At 36.6% G+C, this 18563-nt stretch overlaps 2 protein-coding genes and 1 pseudogene across 2 annotated transcripts; 2 read left to right on the top strand and 1 right to left on the bottom strand.

Moving 5' to 3' along the window:
- The first annotated feature begins 1222 nt into the window (after window positions 1-1222).
- LOC137715082 (osmotin-like protein) lies at window positions 1223-2348 on the top strand. The gene has a single exon (XM_068454304.1). It carries the CDS (start codon window positions 1223-1225, stop codon window positions 2063-2065), a length of 843 nt encoding a protein of 280 aa, XP_068310405.1. The 3' UTR covers window positions 2066-2348.
- A 4836-nt stretch (window positions 2349-7184) lies between these two features.
- Window positions 7185-11563, top strand: LOC137714977 (ubiquitin-conjugating enzyme E2 7-like). The gene is made up of 6 exons (XM_068454164.1): window positions 7185-7343; window positions 7471-7573; window positions 8246-8343; window positions 8420-8520; window positions 10576-10653; window positions 11227-11563. The coding sequence occupies exons 1-6, from the start codon at window positions 7298-7300 to the stop codon at window positions 11302-11304; spliced, it is 504 nt and encodes a 167-aa protein (XP_068310265.1). The 5' UTR covers window positions 7185-7297; the 3' UTR covers window positions 11305-11563.
- Window positions 11564-13493: 1930 nt separating this feature from the next.
- Window positions 13494-16300, bottom strand: LOC137714115 (transcription factor bHLH14-like; annotated as a pseudogene).
- Window positions 16301-18563: the final 2263 nt, after the last annotated feature.

Below are 18563 nucleotides of genomic sequence, written 5' to 3' on the forward strand. Positions count from 1 at the left end.
GACATAAATTATCAAGGGGTGTGTGAAAAGTAAAATGAGGTGTGTGGATAGCAACACCCTTTCTGTAGACTCTATAAAAATTCTCGTCAGAAGTAGTAATCTTTCTTATGCATGAGCGACTATGAAATAGAGCGAAAGCCGTTGTATTAGGTCAATGAGGCATCAAAAATCAAGTAAAGACTGATGTTTATAATGTTTTAAGCCAACAGAAGTAGAGAAAAAAACCGATGCATTTACTAAAGAGGGACATCAAAGTTTTTGTAAATTGTGATGCTATATGCCTCTTTAGCTACAGAGAATAACCGATGCCTTTTCTATGCAATATATATATATATATATATATATATATATATAATTGTTGCTAAAGACCATTTTTTAAGTAACGTGAGACTATTACAATGGCAATGCGTTGTCACTTTTAAGTGGTCGGTTCCTTATATAGAGTTGCTTTTTGAGCTTGAAAGACACGAATATGTAATATGTGACTAATCTGAAAAAACATGAAAAGCTTTTATTTGTGCTGCTGTGTATGGACGACTAACATAGCTGAACATCATATTATTCACTCCAAGTATGCACGCAATCGATAAAATTGATCAAAATACGCATGTGGATATGGGTTAATTAGGAATGTTGAATTGAGAGAATTGACAATTGGCAAGTCCCAGCTCATCTCTATCCACAAAATTCAGACGATGTTACAAGGGTAGACGGAGGTTCTACATCGAATACTTTTACCATGTTAAACGAATGCATGCTATAAAATACATGTCCTATATAATCCTCCTATCTCTGTTCTCGTTTCTGAATTCTGACCAATACAAGACTCCCGAATTAACTTAATAAATCCTATCAAAATATTGGAAAGACGAATGAGGATCCTCTTCGGATTCTCTTTGTGAAGATTTCAAAAATCTTTCAATCACATCAGCTCTTTGTATATTGTGTGGATAGTTTTCGTTAAGTACTATTTATATTTAATTTTAAATAAAAAAATTTATAATAATTTCTAACAATACAATTTACGATAAAGGAATGTAATTAAATGATCATCTCACTTCTTACAAAAAGAATCCGATAAAGATGCTCATCCCTAATACTAAGCTAGTACGTACTGTGCATTACAATAACCCAGAAAAAGCATGCTCCACAAACCTTCTGACACACCGATTCCTAAGGGCAATTTCGTCTTTCCATTCCTATATGGCCCCCATATCGGTCTATGCCATTTCTCTATAAAACCCACCCAAAACCCTACACGTTTTCTCACACACATTTATCCAGAAAACCAAAAGAAATGGCTCTCTCCCGCTCTTACCTTCCCTCCCTTCCGCTCCTCTCCGCCACCACATTCCTCATCCTCTCCGCCGTCGTTCACGCCAATTACCCTTCACCCTCCATCCTCACTCTCGTCAACAACTGCCCCTTCCCCATCTGGCCCGCCATCCAGCCCAACTCCGGCCACCCCGTTCTCGAGCGCGGCGGCTTCTTCCTCAACGCCCTCACCCACCGCTCCTTCCCCGCCCCCACCCAGCCCTGGTCCGGCCGCATCTGGGCCCGCACCCACTGCACCCAAAACGGACCTCACTTCTCCTGCCTCACCGGAGACTGCGGCGGCCGCCTCGAGTGCAACGGAGCCGGCGGCGCCACCCCCTCCACCCTCGCCCAGATCAGCCTCCACCACGGCGGCCCCGCCGACCTCTACTCCTATGGCGTCAGCCTCGTCGACGGCTTCAACGTCCCACTCACCGTCACTCCCCACGAGGGACACGGCGTCTGCCCCGTCGTCGGTTGCAAGGCCAACCTGCTCGCCACGTGTCCCGACCGACTGAAGGTGACGTCACCGAAGGGCGTCGTGGCGTGCAAGAGCGCGTGCGAGGCGTTCGGCACCGATGAGTTGTGCTGTCGGAACCACTACAACAGCCCCCAGACGTGTCGGGCTTCGGGCTACTCGCAGTTCTTCAAGCAAGCGTGTCCCACCACCTTCACGTTCGCCCACGACAGCCCCACGCTCATGCACCAGTGCTCGTCGCCACGCGAGCTCAAGGTGATCTTCTGTCACTAGACAGCGAGAGAGAAGGATGATTCCTACTTCCAAGTAGTTCAACTTGGAGTTGAGTCCGTGTCTAGGTTTTTAATTATTTAAATAAAAATTAGGATTAAAAGGGGGGAAATATTAGAGAAAAAAACGGAAAAGAGGTCTAATTAGTGCGGTTTAATTAAGGTAATGTGTGTTATGGGGTTACCCTAGGAAAAAAAATGTGTATTATGGGGGTGTATGAGGATGGTTTGGTTGTGTAATTTGTGTGATGTTAATGGATGGTTACGTAATGGTAGTGTTTTAAACATAGCTTTGTTTGCTTACAAGTTTTAAATTCGATTTTTTATAAAGATGAATTTGAATTATATTATTTTTTAAAATAAAAAAAAAACATAATATCCTTTGTTTGTTTGTCGTAAAAAAAGTGTTGCCACAAGGAAAAAAGAAAGAAAATAATTGAGGGAGTTTTTTTTTTTTTTTTTATGTCTTTATAAAACAAGATATATATCTTAATTTTGACCGTTTAAATAGGATAATATATAAAGCAAGAAAAAGAGGGTCTTTCTCCATCTTAAGGATTTTACTAAGGAAAATAAAAATCTTTGTGATCTTATAAAAGAGAGAACCTAGTTAAACACAAAAGGTCCGAATATTTTATTGAGGAAATTATTGTTAAACATAACGCGCGATCGACTTCATTTAGGAAATTATTGTTAATCGACTTCATACTGCTGGATCTAGTTAAACATAACGCGCGATGGACTTCATAACGCACGCTAGTTCTGCATTATGAAGATTAATCACTAATCAACGTACAATGAGTTTTGCATAGTAATTGCATGGTATAGTCATTCAGTACTACGGTCTGTTGGTATTCTTCTTTATTTGTGAGTGATAAGTTTTACGTTCGAATATCGTGAATAACGAATTTGATATCAAATTAGGTTGTTCATTGTATGGTTTAACCGAACATTCTCCTCTTTTGAGTGTAAAATATATTGTTGTACTAAAAAAAATTGCATGGTACAAATCACTAAATCAAAATACCAACCACGTTAGTATATAAAGCGATTAAAAAGCTAAATCGATTGATAATCTGTACGTGATTAAGTTAATTAACAATGTTCAAGGATTAACAGCTTTCACTTCTTTTTCTTTTGGTCCAAAAGTTAATTAGTGGGAGTTTAACAATGTGCAGGGTTTGTGACAATTAAGGCATCTTAAACGGACATATATAAGTTAATTAGTGGGAGTTTAATATGCTTTTTGTTTTTGTTTATTTTAAGCTTTGGAGTGCTTAACTAATAAGTTAAGTCGAGAGTGATAGGAAGAACTTTCATTCGTATTATTTAATAGTAAGCAATTAGAGACTAACCCAGAAAATAAAAGGTGATCAGAAGTGGTAAAGCTGTATTAAGAGAGAGTAAAGACGATAATAATAATAATTTGCGGAAAAAAAAAGTTGGACTTGCAATTTGCAAAAGTAAGTAAAAGCAGAAGCAGATCGTCGGGAGGAGGCCGAAGGATCGTTCAAATGTTCCTATCTTTAGAAAAAGCAGTTCGATTCTGTGGGGAATATCTGATGGGTGCAGGAACCAAGGGGCACAGGCTTACAGATATATATAGCCTCTGAAGAAAAAGAAGGAAAAATAAAAAAGAAAGAGAAATGGTGAGCCTTTTCAAGCCACACAAATCTTTTGCTTCTTTTTTGCTCGAAATTTACCCATTGTTTATTTTCATCATGAGGCAGTGTGCTATCATGGGTAAATGTTTATCCTTTTGCTTTATTTGAGTTCCCTGCTTTTGTTCTACGTGGATAAAGTTGGACATATTAAATTTTGTAACTTAAATTTTATAAGTTAAATAATATAGAAGTTGTTAATTGAATTATTATTTAATTATTGATTAATGTGTTTATTCGAAAATACAAAAGTCATAATTTAATGATTGAAAAGTCTAAAGCACTTTTTTTTTTTCCATGAAGAAATAAGATTTAAATTCAAGAGAAACTTCTGTGACACCCAACGCTTTGAGAATCATACAAGAAAGCATTTTTTTGCTTGGGGAGGAACACACCCTCCCAAACATATAAATTAGCATAGTTATGCCCAAGGGAAGTGATGGCATTTGTTGTGAAGTTTGCTTCCCTGTAAGCATGATTCCATTCTACCAGCTCAAATGATAAGACAAGGCATATAATGTCCTCAACAATGGTCCTAATTCTGCACGGTACTGCACACTTTCTTGCAATTGCATCAATGACAATCTTCAAGTCCCCGTCTACCACAATTTTCCTGAATTGACAATGGTTGGCAAAAGCTAGAACTTCCACCATGGTGATAGTGTTTGCCCTAAGATGACAAGCCCCGCCAAAGAGGGTTGCCCTTGATGATTTCTGATAATAAAACCCTCCGCAGCAGAAGAACCCTCCACCAACCCATCAAAATTAAGTTTATCGAAGCCTTATGCATGAGCTTTCCAATTAATGGTGTTGACTGAGATCTTACTCTTGCTTGGTTCCTGTTTCATAATAGCATTCAAGAAATCTTTGCCAATTGAAGCCGCTACCATTAGAGAACGAGTTGGATAAGGTTTAATTTGTTTAAAAACAAAATTAATTATATCATTCCACATTTGCCAACAAATAATTAGTATTTTACTAATATCAGAAAGATCATCTTTATCTAAAGTTGACATCCCTATTAACCAATCATTCATATTGGTAATAAGGGGGTGAAGACAGATTATTACAAAGTTTCCAAACTTCTCGAGCATAAGTATAGTAAACAAAACGGTGTAGTTGATCCTCCTCTACAATATTGCATAAAGGGCAAAGAGTTTGACCATTTGGGTAATACTTAATCTCCTATACGTGGACAATCTATTTCTTATAAGCAACCAAAGCAAAAAACTTAACTTTATGAGGTATATTAAGTTTCCACTTTCCTTAGTAAATCTTTGAAAGGTTTAATGTGAGCATCATTAATTTGAACCAAGTAGTGGATTTAATTGAGAAATTTCCATTAGTAGACGGTCCCGAGATAAACTCATCCTCATTTAATGGCATAAGGAAGGTAAAAATTTTATTTGCCACATTGTAAAGTCTAGTCTTAATGTTTAGCTTTCCTTGTCAAATATTGCATTTGTGTACCACATGCTCAATTTAGTTTTAGACTATATTCTCTAATTATGGGCTACTACTGTTGGGATTAAACGATCAAAGATGTGGCTCACTTCACTTCAGAAGGTTTGATCATGCATGTGCATTTCACATCTATATTGCTTGCTGCTTTCTAACTGGCTGGGCACGCAAATTAAGAGTTGCCCACATGGGCTTCCTGACAACTTTCTGCTGATAGTCAGATCTCAGCCCTTAATCTTTTTTTGATTAGTTTGTCTTACGACAAGTGTCCTTGGTAGGTGAAAAACAAAATGATGCTTTTGGGTTAAGATCCCACAGCTAGGGTTCTTTGTTTTTGGAGGTTTAGAATTTATTTTAGAGAGAGAGTGCTTTCAAAGCTTTGAGCTTGCTTCTTCTTCATTTATGGAACTCTAGCTGCACAACTTTATGCATTAAACATCCAATCATTGTATATTAGGGTTGCATTGTTTTAAGGTTTTGCATTAGGTTCTTGGTCTGATTTTAAGCTTTAAATCCATTTTTAGACCAAACTTTTAGACTCAAGTAAGATTCTTCCTTCAATTGTTTGACTGGAGAATCTGACTAGTCGTTTGAATTTCGATTTTATATGCATATCATAACATCTTATCATTTTGTAATTTGAGTTGATATCGGTGCCACAAGGTGAAGAGCCCAGGAGGAGCTGCCACTTAGTGAAGACCGAAATAGTTCATCTCGTGTAAATCAATGTTGCACAAAGGTAAAGCTGCTCCGTAGATAGGGATTTAAGAATTGAGCTTGTGTGGTCTTTGTAAGAATCTTATTTACACTAGTGGATTGGACTCGTTGGAGAGCCCCCGATTTTTTAACACATAGGTGAATTTTTCCTGCCAAAAACATCTCGTGCAATTTATCGCTTTTCAAGTTTACTTATCTTACTATTTGCTTGTGATATATGTTCATCATTATTGGCAAATAGATAAGTCTATGCAACTAATATTGTCAAAGTTAAAATGTGCACTGAATTGGATTTTAGTTAACTAGGAACACTTCAATAAACTGAGCCTTGAATTGACTATTTCTGCTATGAGTAGACTAACATATCTGATCTTAGTTGATAAGTATTGCTGACTAGTCAGACAAACACGTATATAGATTTTAAATTGTAGGTTGTTCCATCTAGTACCAATTTCAATTGGTATCAGAGTTTTGCTCTAGATATACATCGAGTGATTTATGGGAGCTACTAGTAGTGGGCGGAATCTTGCAACTCTCCTCCATTCTTTGATGGTACAAATTATGCCGCTTGGAATGAGAAGTTTCAAATCTTTTTTTAGGTTCAAGATCACATTGTTGTTGATTATCTCACCCTTGAGTGGAAGACTCCATCAAGACTAGTCAATGAAGAGTCTGTGATTAAGCCAAAAGGTGAATTGACTCAAATAGAAATTGCTTCGGCCATGACTAATAAAAAAGCAAAGAATGCTATTATTTCTGCCATTTCGTCTAATCAGTTTGCTCATGTTCGATATTGCACAACTGCCAAGTAAGCTTGAGACAAATTCCTAATTCTTCATGAGGGTGATAAACAAGTGTGAGAAATAAAGCTCTATATGACTCTTTCAAAATTTGAGAATGCTTAAATCTGAAACCTTTCCGCCTTCTATAAGAAAGTTGAAATGTTGACAAATAAAGCTTTAAGATTAGAAAAATCTATTAAAGAAACAACCATTGTTCAAAAGATTTTGAGATCTGAAAATCTAATTTCCGGCAAGAGAAAAAAGGTTCTAAGCAACAATCCCTGACGGTGGTCCCCACAAGCGATACCGCAAATCCTAGATCTGAGCGGTAAATTCACACCCTCGCGAAGAAGCTACTAGAACTTCCTTTGACGTTGACCGGCACCACACCTTTCCACGTGGCACCACATGAATCGCCGTTCACCGACCCCATCACAAGATACGCGTAGACGATCATAACCAGCTCGGCGCCCGCACTAAAGAGGGAGAGGCCGCATTCGGAACCTTCTCTGTCTATAAATACACGCAAGTGTCGGCTTTAGAAATCTCTCTATCTTTCTCTCTCGTCTCTCTTTCTCTCTCTACACCGTCGCGGGAGAGCTCCACCGCCGATTCATGGCGGCGACGCAGGCGAGTCTTCTCCTCCAGAAACAGCTCAAGGGTATTTAGAAAGATTTCGATTCAGTCAATTTGTATTGATTCCGATTGTTGATTGGTTTACCGGATTGGGTTTTCTTCGACCTGTTTGATTTTTGGCCGATTCTGATTCTTTAATTTTGTTTTGGCAGATCTTTGCAAGAACCCGGTCGACGGATTCTCGGCCGGTCTGGTCGATGAAAACAATATCTTTGAGTGGAGCGTCACGATTATCGGACCGCCTGATACGCTCTAGTAAGTGCCTTTGCGGATTCGTTTCCGGCTCAATTTTATGGTTTTATTGATTGGGTTTTGTGGTTTAGCTCTTGTGCATAATAAGATAGTTGATTTCAGTGTTTTTATTATGTTTTTATGCTGGATTGGATCAAAGGTGATTGAAATTCTTGGGCTTTCAATTTGATTGTGGTTTTCCTAAATTTTGTGTTTGACTTTTAGCTGAGGTGACGAATTTAGGGTTTTTGTCCAATGAAGGTGGTACGAGCTCGCGAAATTGTTTTATTTCAAGCTAGAATTTGTTAAAGTTTCATATTTAAAAAAAGTTGTTTAGTTTGGTTTTAAGGGTATGTGAAGGCAAAATTGAGGTATTTTAATCGGTTGCACATTGTTAGGTTGGAAATGTTTTACAAATTTCCTGAATTTGGGAAGTGTTTTTATAAATTGGGGAAATGTTTTACAAATTTCCTAAATTTGGGAAGTGTTTGTTGTTTACATTATCTCGAATAGCAACCTATTTTGTTGGTTTGTTTTATTACTAGTATGGATGAGAATATCTTCTTCTGTTTTCACTAGTAAGCAAAGCATTAATTTAAGAAGTTTCCGCTCACTTGAGATTTGTTGTGTCCATATCATATTCTTCACTATGCATCATCCTATTGAAGCTCATCGCTACATGTTATCTAATTGCAGTGAGGGGGGATTTTTCAATGCCATCATGAGCTTTCCAAATAATTATCCGAACAGCCCTCCGACGGTTAAGTTTACTTCCGAGATATGGCATCCAAATGGTTGGTTTCAGTCCTAAGTTTTTGATAATTTGCACTTGTTTTTCTAGTACTGATCTTGGCTACTTTAAATATGAAGTTTATACTGATGGGCGTGTTTGCATATCTATTCTTCACCCCCCCGGTGAGGACCCAAATGGTTATGAGCTTGCAAGTGAGCGCTGGACACCTGTCCATACGGTATGGAATTTGTTTAAAATAGTGTCCGCACATTGCTTCATTTGTAGGAAAGAGTATCTGTTGCCATGGTAGGAATTCTTGATTCAAAGATTATCTTCACAATGTTCACATTGATACTTATGATCTCGTTCCTTGTGTAGATAGCTTGTTCGGAGGTGGATGGGGAATTTTCAGTTTTTCTGTATGCTAGTATGAAAATAAAATTAAATAGACAAAAATTGAAAAATAAAATTGAATAAAGTATATAATAGTCCCTTGTTTAGCCAGTACAAAATGAACAAGGAACAATTTGTGTATCTAGTAAAATATGCCATTAGCATGCTTTAGAAAACAAAACTAAAGGAATCTTAAATATGTATTTAAGCCAAAGTAATCATATAACAGATGATATAATAGCAATTTGAGTCAAATTTGATCAATGACTCATAATTCCATTCATTTGTGATCACTTGGTATTATTTCAGAATGCTACTACAATTAAAAAATGAAAATTGATATGCTTGAATATTACTTTTTGTCGCCAACAAAAACAAGAAGTACCCTTCTCAATGAGGAGATAACTTGTTGCATACATAAGATCTTAGATAATCACTCCGAGGCTTTCACCAGTGACATGAAGCCGCACTGGGGTCCCAGTTTGAAGTGAATCCTCGACCAGGTTTAAAACAAAGTAGATAAAGTGGGAAAGGTCAGTTACAGAGGGATCCAAGAGAACGGGGGTTGGATCATGATTGGATTGTCTAGTTGACTTTGTTGCCTTTGGACAATGAAAGGAGTAAATGGGGACTGCAGAGTTATAGAAGGGACATGAGTGGCTATGTTGCGGAGTCAATTTTGAAAGGGGAGAGAAAGTGAGAAAGATTGGTGATAGTGGAGAGAAAGCATGGTAGGCAGATGAATTTGAGTTTGAGGAGGAAAAAACATAACATGGAAGAGAGTCTATTTGTCCTAACATGGTTGTGTTTTATTTTATTTTATCAAATGTGCAGTTGTTCAGACGTAACAAAGTTGGTGGGATTAGAAATTGGCAGCTTAGTGAGGGTGATGGTTCCAAAATTCATCTTTTATCGAAAGAGTTGGGTGTAGCAGATAGTCTAGAAGTAATATTTAAGCGGGGGCATTTTTTTTTTTTACCCCAAAAGTCATGACCCCTTTTAGGGTCTATATTACTGGCTTTGATTTCGTAACAGTGGACATAATTTTGTTCCATATAATGCAATTACATTTATTTCTTAACATTTTTGTTTTCTTCAGCTGGCTTGATTGTTCTGACAGTTATATATCATCATGCGATTATTATGTTTACTTTTTGCCTAATAGATAGGAGCAGATTCTCTTTTTGTTCGGTTAACAGTCATTCCAATATTCATAATATATTGTCAATAAGTGGAAATCATGGAGCTTCATTCAAACTCCTCAAATTACAAAGACATTCTCAGAGAAAGTTTTTGGTTTATTAGGAATTGTGGATGTTCCATGTAATGCAAGTTATAGACCTATATAGTGTCTCGTCCACATGGTAGAGTTTTTGGTGGCATGACATGTATCACACCTCCACTTGAATGCTAAAAATGTTGTGTGTATTACATGACTCCTTTGCAGTGGGAGTGATTTCTCCTCTCTCATGGGTATCATTAGAGTTGGAGAGAAGGCATAAGTTATGAGATTTTATGCAGTCGTCAGATCATTATTAATACATCACATAGATCTACAATCTATCATGCCTTGTGCCTAACAACCTAAGGCTCATCCTAAGGTTCAATAATACGGCTTTGATGTCTGACCTTGGGGCTCTTCCACTGGATCTCGAGTCCGGAGGAGCTTGTCTCAGTGGTATCACATCCTGCTGTCATTTGGCAAGTTCTCATATTTCCTTCCTGCTGGTTAAAACTTGTGGTTTTTCCCCGTTATAATTTTTGTGAAAGAACTTGGTAATCTAAGGTATTTCTGAAGCAAAAAGTAGGTGTAAGAAGCATTTTCTCAATGGATACGTTTTGCTCTATTTTTATTAAAACCATGGTACTGCATTTACAAATGTGGAAATGTTGTTTCCAGGTTGAAAGCATAGTCTTGAGTATAATATCAATGCTATCCAGTCCAAATGATGAATCTCCTGCAAATGTTGAAGCTGCAGTAAGTGATCCTTTATTTTATTGTCACAACTCATTTAGTTTTCTGAACTACTATATTTGATGCTGAATGTCATAAACATGCCCCCACATTGACAGCTAAAGTTATATTGAGAAGCAATATATCTCCATTGCATGAGTTTTTCATATGGTAGAGATTAACGTAATTATATTGTTGGATGACATTCTTTATAAGTTCATTTGGTCCTGCAAGACAAGTTCGGTAAATATAGACACCCAATGTTCCGATTTGAGGACTGCTTTATACATAGCACATCGGAACATATTTTGAGCCTGCTGCTGCGAGACTAATATGTGGATGATTGTGTTTGTGGCAATTTTTGTTGAACCTAGGTTTTTTTTTCTTTTTCTTTCTGCTAGTTGATAATGTGTGTACCATTTTCGTTCTCTTTCTTTTGCACATAGTTGGTATCTGATATATTGATATAATGAACTTGTTGTGACTGACTAAGCGACTATGGCACATAATTGTTGTGGTTGTCTGAATATTCGGAGATGGAATTTGAATTTACTTTCGTGCAAGTATTCTGAGGTTGTGCCGGTGTGAATATTGCAGAAGCAGTGGAGAGATCGGAGAGAGGAATTCAAGAAAAAGGTCAGTCGCTGCGTGAGGAAATCACAGGAGATGCTATGAAGCTATCAAATATGATGTTCGCTACCAAGTTGAACATTTTCTCTGCACAAGCGTGTGAGAGGAGGTGTGAATTGGCAAAAACGTTTGCCTTTGTAGAATGTCATTGATTTTCTCACCCAAAATATCTTTATTTCTTTTTGCTTTTTTTTTATCTGTTGGTTTCTTCTTCTTCTTCTCTCTTTTTCTTCTCATTGTCTAGTAATTGTTAAAACATGGAACATCTCTGTATTCAATTATCCGGTTCCTTGCTTGCCCTTCATTTGGTTTTGCTTGATGGATTGGATTCGAGCTTCATGTCGTTTTCAATTTCAGTCGACATTGAGGGACCATGATTTCGCGAATTTGGTTCCAACAAATATCATCGTGCTGGTTTAACTCGTATTTCGCAAACAAAATTATTAGCTTCTTCTTGCCCGTCTGCGTGCTTTTCCCGTGGACTCACATGTATAAAAATGGTGGATGTTCATGCAAATGGATGTTCTAGTATGTACTGAGGTATGTTACTGAGACATGCCTTCAACTCTTGGAGTAGTAAAATTTAGCCTTTGAGCTTTAGGTTCTAAATCTACTCTGACTTGCTCTAATCTTGGGGTCAAAAATGAATTTTTAATTCAATACTCGTTTTCTGGATCAAATTTAGATCAGGATTTCCATTCAAGTTAGCGAGTTAACCCACTATATATTTATATTTTTTTTAGTTCTATATTTATAAACTTATTGAATCTAAAAGCTAAGATCTAATATGATTAAATCTAATGATATAAAAAAGATTCAACGCTCCAAATTTAAATCTAATGACTAAAATAATTTTATAAAAACCTTTCATGAGTTCTATATTCTTTCATAGTGTTCCACTAGTTTCATTGTATCGATTTAGTGATTTTTTTAATATTTATCGAAATTTAAATATTTTTAGTTAAAATGTTTATAAAATTAAATTAGAATAGTTTACATAATTTTTCTTTTAAAAGATATTTTAAGAAAAAAAAAATTTCAAATTCATTATTTAATAATCTTGAGCTAAAAGTTTTTTGACTCAAATAAATTTTTTTTAATAATCTCAGACTAAAATTTTGTTTACTTTAATAAAAATTTTTTTAATAATCTCATACTAAAATTTTCGAACTCAAGTAAGTTTTCGGGCCAAATTCCTTCTTTAAATTAGGATAGTTTATATGAAGGCCCTTGCAAATAAGTTTTCGGACTCAACCGGCAAATGACATACATGATGTATATAACGGAATAGGTTCTTCTCCAGTTCTTTTTTGTGCAGATCTGAAGGATCAATCAATCGTGTCCGTTCATCTTACACATGCGGTTAGAAATTATTTTAAAATTTAAAATTTAAAATTAAATATAAATAGTATCTAACGAAAATTAACCGCACGATAGACGATGAACTCACACGCTTAATTGATCCCGGATCCCCACAAAGAGGATCCGGAAAGCAAGCAAGCTACCAGTTGGAAGTAAACACACGACTCGCTTATCCCAGTAACATATTACAGATTTCATTTATTCATGATTATCTCAGTAACATAAAACTGGGAAAAAAACATATTACAGATTCATTTCTTCATGATTATCTCAGTAACAGGATCACTGCTTTTTTGGTGGATTGACATAGCTTCCCAACCTCGCCACGATCCCATCAAGATCTCTTACGTACCCCACTTTCTGTCCCCACTCTCTCTCTTCCGGCTGGCTCACCGGCACCGCCCCATTCTCCACCGCCCTCTGCTCAAGCCCAATTTAAACAACAAAAAAGGAATAAATAAAAAATAGGGAGATTTTGGATGCAGTCTGTAGCTATGAATAAAACCTTGGTTTTCAATTTTTGGTCGAAGTGAATTAAAAAAGAATGTAGCCATATAAAATTAAAAAAAAATTAAATAGATTTTATATAAATAAAAAAAAGGTACATTTTACATATAACAATTGGTATATTAAAAAATAAGTACATTTTAAGATTAAATGTATTCTAAGATACAATTGGTTAAATTTTATTTTTTTATTTTTAGATCTACTTGTAGAGAAAATTTTCAATCTGCAGGAACATGATCAGGTATTCTAAGATACAATTGGTTAAATTTTATTTTTTTATTTTTTTTTATTTTTGAAGTTTTCAACCAATTGTATTATTACACTTACGTGCAGAATAGTGTTCTCATCATACTGAAAAATCTCTTCTAGTTGTACCATCTTTTTATAATACCAAGTCTCAAGGCCTCTTCGCTACTGACGCCATAAGGCAGTCCTACCACAACATCTTTTGACACTTGATATGCTCGCATGGTAAACTTGTAACTCAAGTCCCTTGAGTGCATTCATCAATCTATCATAAGGGTAGTCTTGATCCGGACACTGAACTCGAATCATGGCTTGATTTGATCCCACAATCTTCACATCCACTTCCAAAACATTAGTTCCTCTAACATTATAATTATTATTATTCAAATTTAAATTATCATTATTATTGTTGTGGTTGTTGTTGTTACTATAATTATTACTACAACTTGAACATTGATGATGTTCATCAGCTATGGATCTGGTGCTTTGGCTAGTGAGTACGGGTTTTTGGGGTGGTTGTGCTTGGATTTTGGCCTCCAGTTCGTCAACCTTACCTTTAAGCTGGTTCATGTACGCCACGGCATCAGCGAGCAAAGAGGACCTGTCCATTTCTGACACGTTGGGAACAACAGAACGAAGGAGACATATTTGATGGTTGAGCTTATCCCTCCTTTGTTTCTCTGCCTCAACATGGTTCAGTAGTTGTGATTGCTTACTTGTAGCTCCATGGTTTGAAGATGATGGTCTTCCCCTCTTTTTTGATTGAGGGTTCTCTGTATTCGCAGGGGTGAAATTGCCAAAAGAGTCATAAGATGAGCCTGTTGATGACCCGTCTGTATGGATAATGGGTTCATTTGCACCACCTTCTGGTAAAAAATAATAAAATATTGGTGTTAACGGAAAAATTTAGGGTTTGAATCAAGAATCCTGTGAATGTTTAGGGTTTAAGGTTTCAAGGACATAGACTTACCACAACCAAAGTAAATAACAGGAGTAATAATAATGCTTTTATTTAAAGATGACAATCTAATTTCCTACTGATTAATTTTATCAATGCAGAAAAGATTATTCGGTACAAATGACTAGTTGACCATATTATTGCGAATATTCTACTTAGATTCTAACCATGTTGCATGTCCGACTATTCAATTGAACATATCGACACTTTATCAATTATAAAAAATGTCGTTCATATCATTAATAAACATCGATACTTAAATTACATAATTGTCGACCAGCTGGCTAGCCTTTGATACCAAGTAAAAACCCACACTCTCTAATTTAATATAATTTAAAAGAATTATTATTGACACTCAAAAATGTCATCATGCATTTACAAAGTCATAAAATCACAAAGAAAAATTTAATTAACAAAAAAGTGCATAATGACATATTTTTAGAGAGGGCACCCTAAATCTATGCAAATAATTGGTGGTTACCTTGTATGGTGAATTCTTTTTGACCTCCTGAAAGAAATATCTTTTCTAGGGGATCAGGAACAAGTAATTTAAATTTGTTGTTCTTCTGGTCGGATCCAAAGAGTGATTTTGATAGGTGCACAAGACCCCAATCTTGCATGATTACATCCAAAGAAGCCACTTCAAGTACCCCACATGAAGTAGTAATACAAACCAAAGTTTGAATCCCATGCATTCTTGCTTCCTTCACTCTCTCACACTCGTATAATTGAAGCTCATGGTCACCTGCAAGCCAAACAAAACCACCAGAACAAAATGCACGTCCCAGAATATTTTTACTCGCTTGGCCTGCAGCAAAAGATTGGTTTAACGAAACGCCGTAAAAGTAAAACCGGTCGGAGTCATCAGTAGCATCGCCAGTGCCGTCATGATTGTTGGCCAGCAGCCGCATGTCCAAGTCCACCACGTCTTCATCTCTGTTGCTAATTACCACCGTCTTCTTTTTCTCCATATTGCTGAACCCCTAATTTGGGTTGGTAGTTATTGGTGATCACTCTGTTGCTTCTGTTGGATGACACGTGATCCCTAGGGTTGTTGAAATGGCCACCAGCCCATGATAACGCAACTTGGTCACTGATGCTGTCTTTGGAGGCTTGCCAGAAAATTGCATAGAGCCAGCATTCAGGCCTGTTCTGAACTATGAACCGCACACACGACGTTGAAATGTGGGTGAGGAAGTGGGTGAACAACAAGAGGGTGTAAGTTCCTTCCATTTTTTGAATAGTTTTTGGTCCAACTGAATCTTTTATGTAGGCAAAAGCAAGTCAGGTGCGGAAGCAGAAATTCAGTACGGGAGGTGCGCGCCTCTCATCGATCGGGGTTGGGACCTGTGAATTGTGTGATTAGTTCCTTAGTTTTTATGGGTATTTATAAAGGGCCACCTCCTGTCATGTGAATTGTGTGATTTGCTTGTATCATATGAATTGTGTGGTTAGGTTTTATGGGAGTTTATACAGATTCACCTTCTATCACTCGGTTGAACTAGAGATCATTTTTTTTTAGAAATGATGGACCCACACACATCTATTTTTATTTTTCACACATCTTTTTTACTTTTCAGCCATCGGTTTGAATGAATTGAGAAATATCGATAAATAAAAATTAACAAGAGTGTGTAGAAAGTAGAAAGGATCAAGTCTGTGAAATTCACTCGGGTAATTAATGTTAGGGATACTAAATTTTATAAACTATATGACATAGAAATTGATGATTAGATTATTAATTTAGTGTTGATTAATGTATTTATTTCTTATTGTGACACATCATTTAGTTTATAAATTTAATCTCTCTAACATTACCCAATTCACTACCCCTTGAGAAAATTCCTTTCTTTTAGTTTCAATAACCAGAGTTGTTGGAGCATCTCTAATTGTAATGTTAAATATAAATTGTCAAAATTTTATTTGAAGGCTGAAGTGGGCATTTAAAGAAGTCAAAATTTCTTTCATTCCAAGAGGTTTGTTAAATTATTGTTTTATTATATATTGGTCCCACTACAACCGCGGTTAAGAAAATAAAAATAAAAATAATTTAAAATAGATAAAAGTTGTAACCTATTTGTGAATGATAGGACACCCACATTAAATAATAAAACTAACTCCATCCTTGTTTGTTGTAAAAAAAAAAATAAATTGCCATAAAGTAACGAGCCAAATTGTCACATCCCGGCCCAGGGAGGGACCACTTCACGGGCTCGCTCCACCACCGTAACATGATATTGTCTGCTTTGGGCCCCTACCATGCACTCACGGTTTTGTTTCTAGGAATTCACACGAGAACTTCCCAATGGGTCACCCATCCTGTGAGTGCTTTCGTGCGCTACTAGCTTAACTTCGTAGTTCCCATGGAACCCGAAGCCAGTGAGTTCCCAAAAGGCCTCGTGCTAGGTAGAGATAAGAATATACATATAAGGATCACACCCCTAGGCGATGTGGGATGTCACAATCCACCCCCCTTAGGGGCCCGACGTCCTCGTCGACACACACGCTGCCAGGGTTAGGCTCTGATACCAAATTGTCACATCCCGGCCCGGGGGGACCACTTCCTGGGCCCGCTCCACCACCGTAGCATGATATTGTTCGCTTTGGGCCCGACCACACCCTCACGGTTTTGTTTCTGGGAACTCACACGAGAACTTCCCAATGGGTCACCCATCCTAGGAGTGCTCTCGTGCGCTACTCGCTTAACTTCGGAGTTCCCATGGAACTCGAAGCCAATGAGCTCCGAAAAGGCCTCGTGCTAGGTAGAGATGGGAATATACATATAGGGATCACACCCCTGGACGATGTGGGATGTCACACAAATGACTCAGCTGCCATGTCAATTATGGCATCTCCATTAGAGAAAAGCTGATGTATTTTAGTCTTAGTTAGCAATGAGTAGCAAAAAATTATTATGTGGATGGATTAAGCTAAAATTATTTCTACGAACTCAAATTTTTAATCTTTTGTTGCCTATATAACATTATATAATAGTAAACTTGAAAGTAATGATTTGAAGCAAGAAATTTATACCATGTTTTCTAGGCTTCTAGCCTTCCAAACTTTTAAGTGAATAAAATAAGCAATCATTTGTGTCACGGAAGTTTTAATTTATTATTATTTAAATTATAATATTGGTTAAAGTGATGAATTTATTCAACATTTGTTAGCTCTTCTTTTCCTTAAAAGCACCTTAAGATTCAAAATTTTCATTTGCTAAGACCAACTCCAATGGTGGGCTAAAAGCCAAATTACCCCCCAAAATTTCCCCCCAAACCCACTCCAACCCAAGGGGAAATTTTGGGCTAAATGCTAAATGCTAAATCAATGCCAAATTCCCCCCAAAATTTAGCCCAAAAATCGGAGTGGACTACACCCAATATTTATCAGAATTTAAATTTTTTTATATTAAAATGTTCATAAAATTAATTTACGATAGTCTACATATCTTTTTTTTTTTAATTTAATTTAACAAAAAAAATAGTCTAAGTTCATTCTTTAATAATCCCGAGCTAAAATTTTAGGCTAGAATGGTTGGAGCAAAAAAACTGTTTCTGGGCTAAAAACTAAATTTTTCGGGCTCAAAAATTTAGCTTTTAGCCTAACCATTGGAAATGGTCTAAGTAGAATATGATAATTAAAAATAGTAAAATAGCCTAAAATTAATATTTTTAAGCACAAAGAATCAAAAACTCTCGCCATGCTATAGAAAAGCCTTGTACTTGGCACCGCTAGTGTGTCTTAGTGGATTTGACATCTCGACGGGGAGAGCCGTTGTTGGTGGTAGATTAGGATAGGTTCCACTGCGATAGTGGTATTTCATGCACTTTTGAGAAAATAGTGGTAGATTAGAGTAGTTTCCGGAAACAAAAACCATTACAAAAGTGGTAGTGATCAAGAGGTCCTCCAATATAATAATCATCGACATAGATTTTATGCATTGTAGGACATGCTTTTAAAAGGTATAACATTCTATTCGGGATTCTTCTTTTCTACAAACATTGAAATTTTTGTTGAAAATCTTCTCCAAAAATCGCTTATTTGAGCCAAAATACGTTAAAGTTTTTATTTACCATAACTCATAAACAATCAGAAGTGTTTTTGCTATTATAAGCTGCTTTTATCATTTTAAAAGCAAACTCAAAACTTCTAAAATCACTTGTACGAACCAAAAATCCGATTATAGAAGTGCCATAGCCTAGGCCTTGTTTCAGTAGACCGGGTTGGATAA

The sequence above is a fragment of the Pyrus communis genome, chromosome 14, assembly GCF_963583255.1.
Source record: "Pyrus communis chromosome 14, drPyrComm1.1, whole genome shotgun sequence".
NCBI classification, from domain to species: domain Eukaryota; kingdom Viridiplantae; phylum Streptophyta; class Magnoliopsida; order Rosales; family Rosaceae; genus Pyrus; species Pyrus communis.

Coding starts and splice junctions, on each gene's coding strand:
- LOC137715082 (XM_068454304.1), top strand. CDS start 1,223: ATGCCATTTCTCTATAAAACCCACCCAAAACCCTACACGTTTTCTCAC.
- LOC137714977 (XM_068454164.1), top strand. CDS start 7,298: ATGGCGGCGACGCAGGCGAGTCTTCTCCTCCAGAAACAGCTCAAGG. Junction 7,574..8,245: donor GGACCGCCTGATACGCTCTA/GTAAGTGCCTTT, acceptor ATCTAATTGCAG/TGAGGGGGGATTTTTCAATG. Junction 8,344..8,419: donor CGAGATATGGCATCCAAATG/GTTGGTTTCAGT, acceptor TTAAATATGAAG/TTTATACTGATGGGCGTGTT.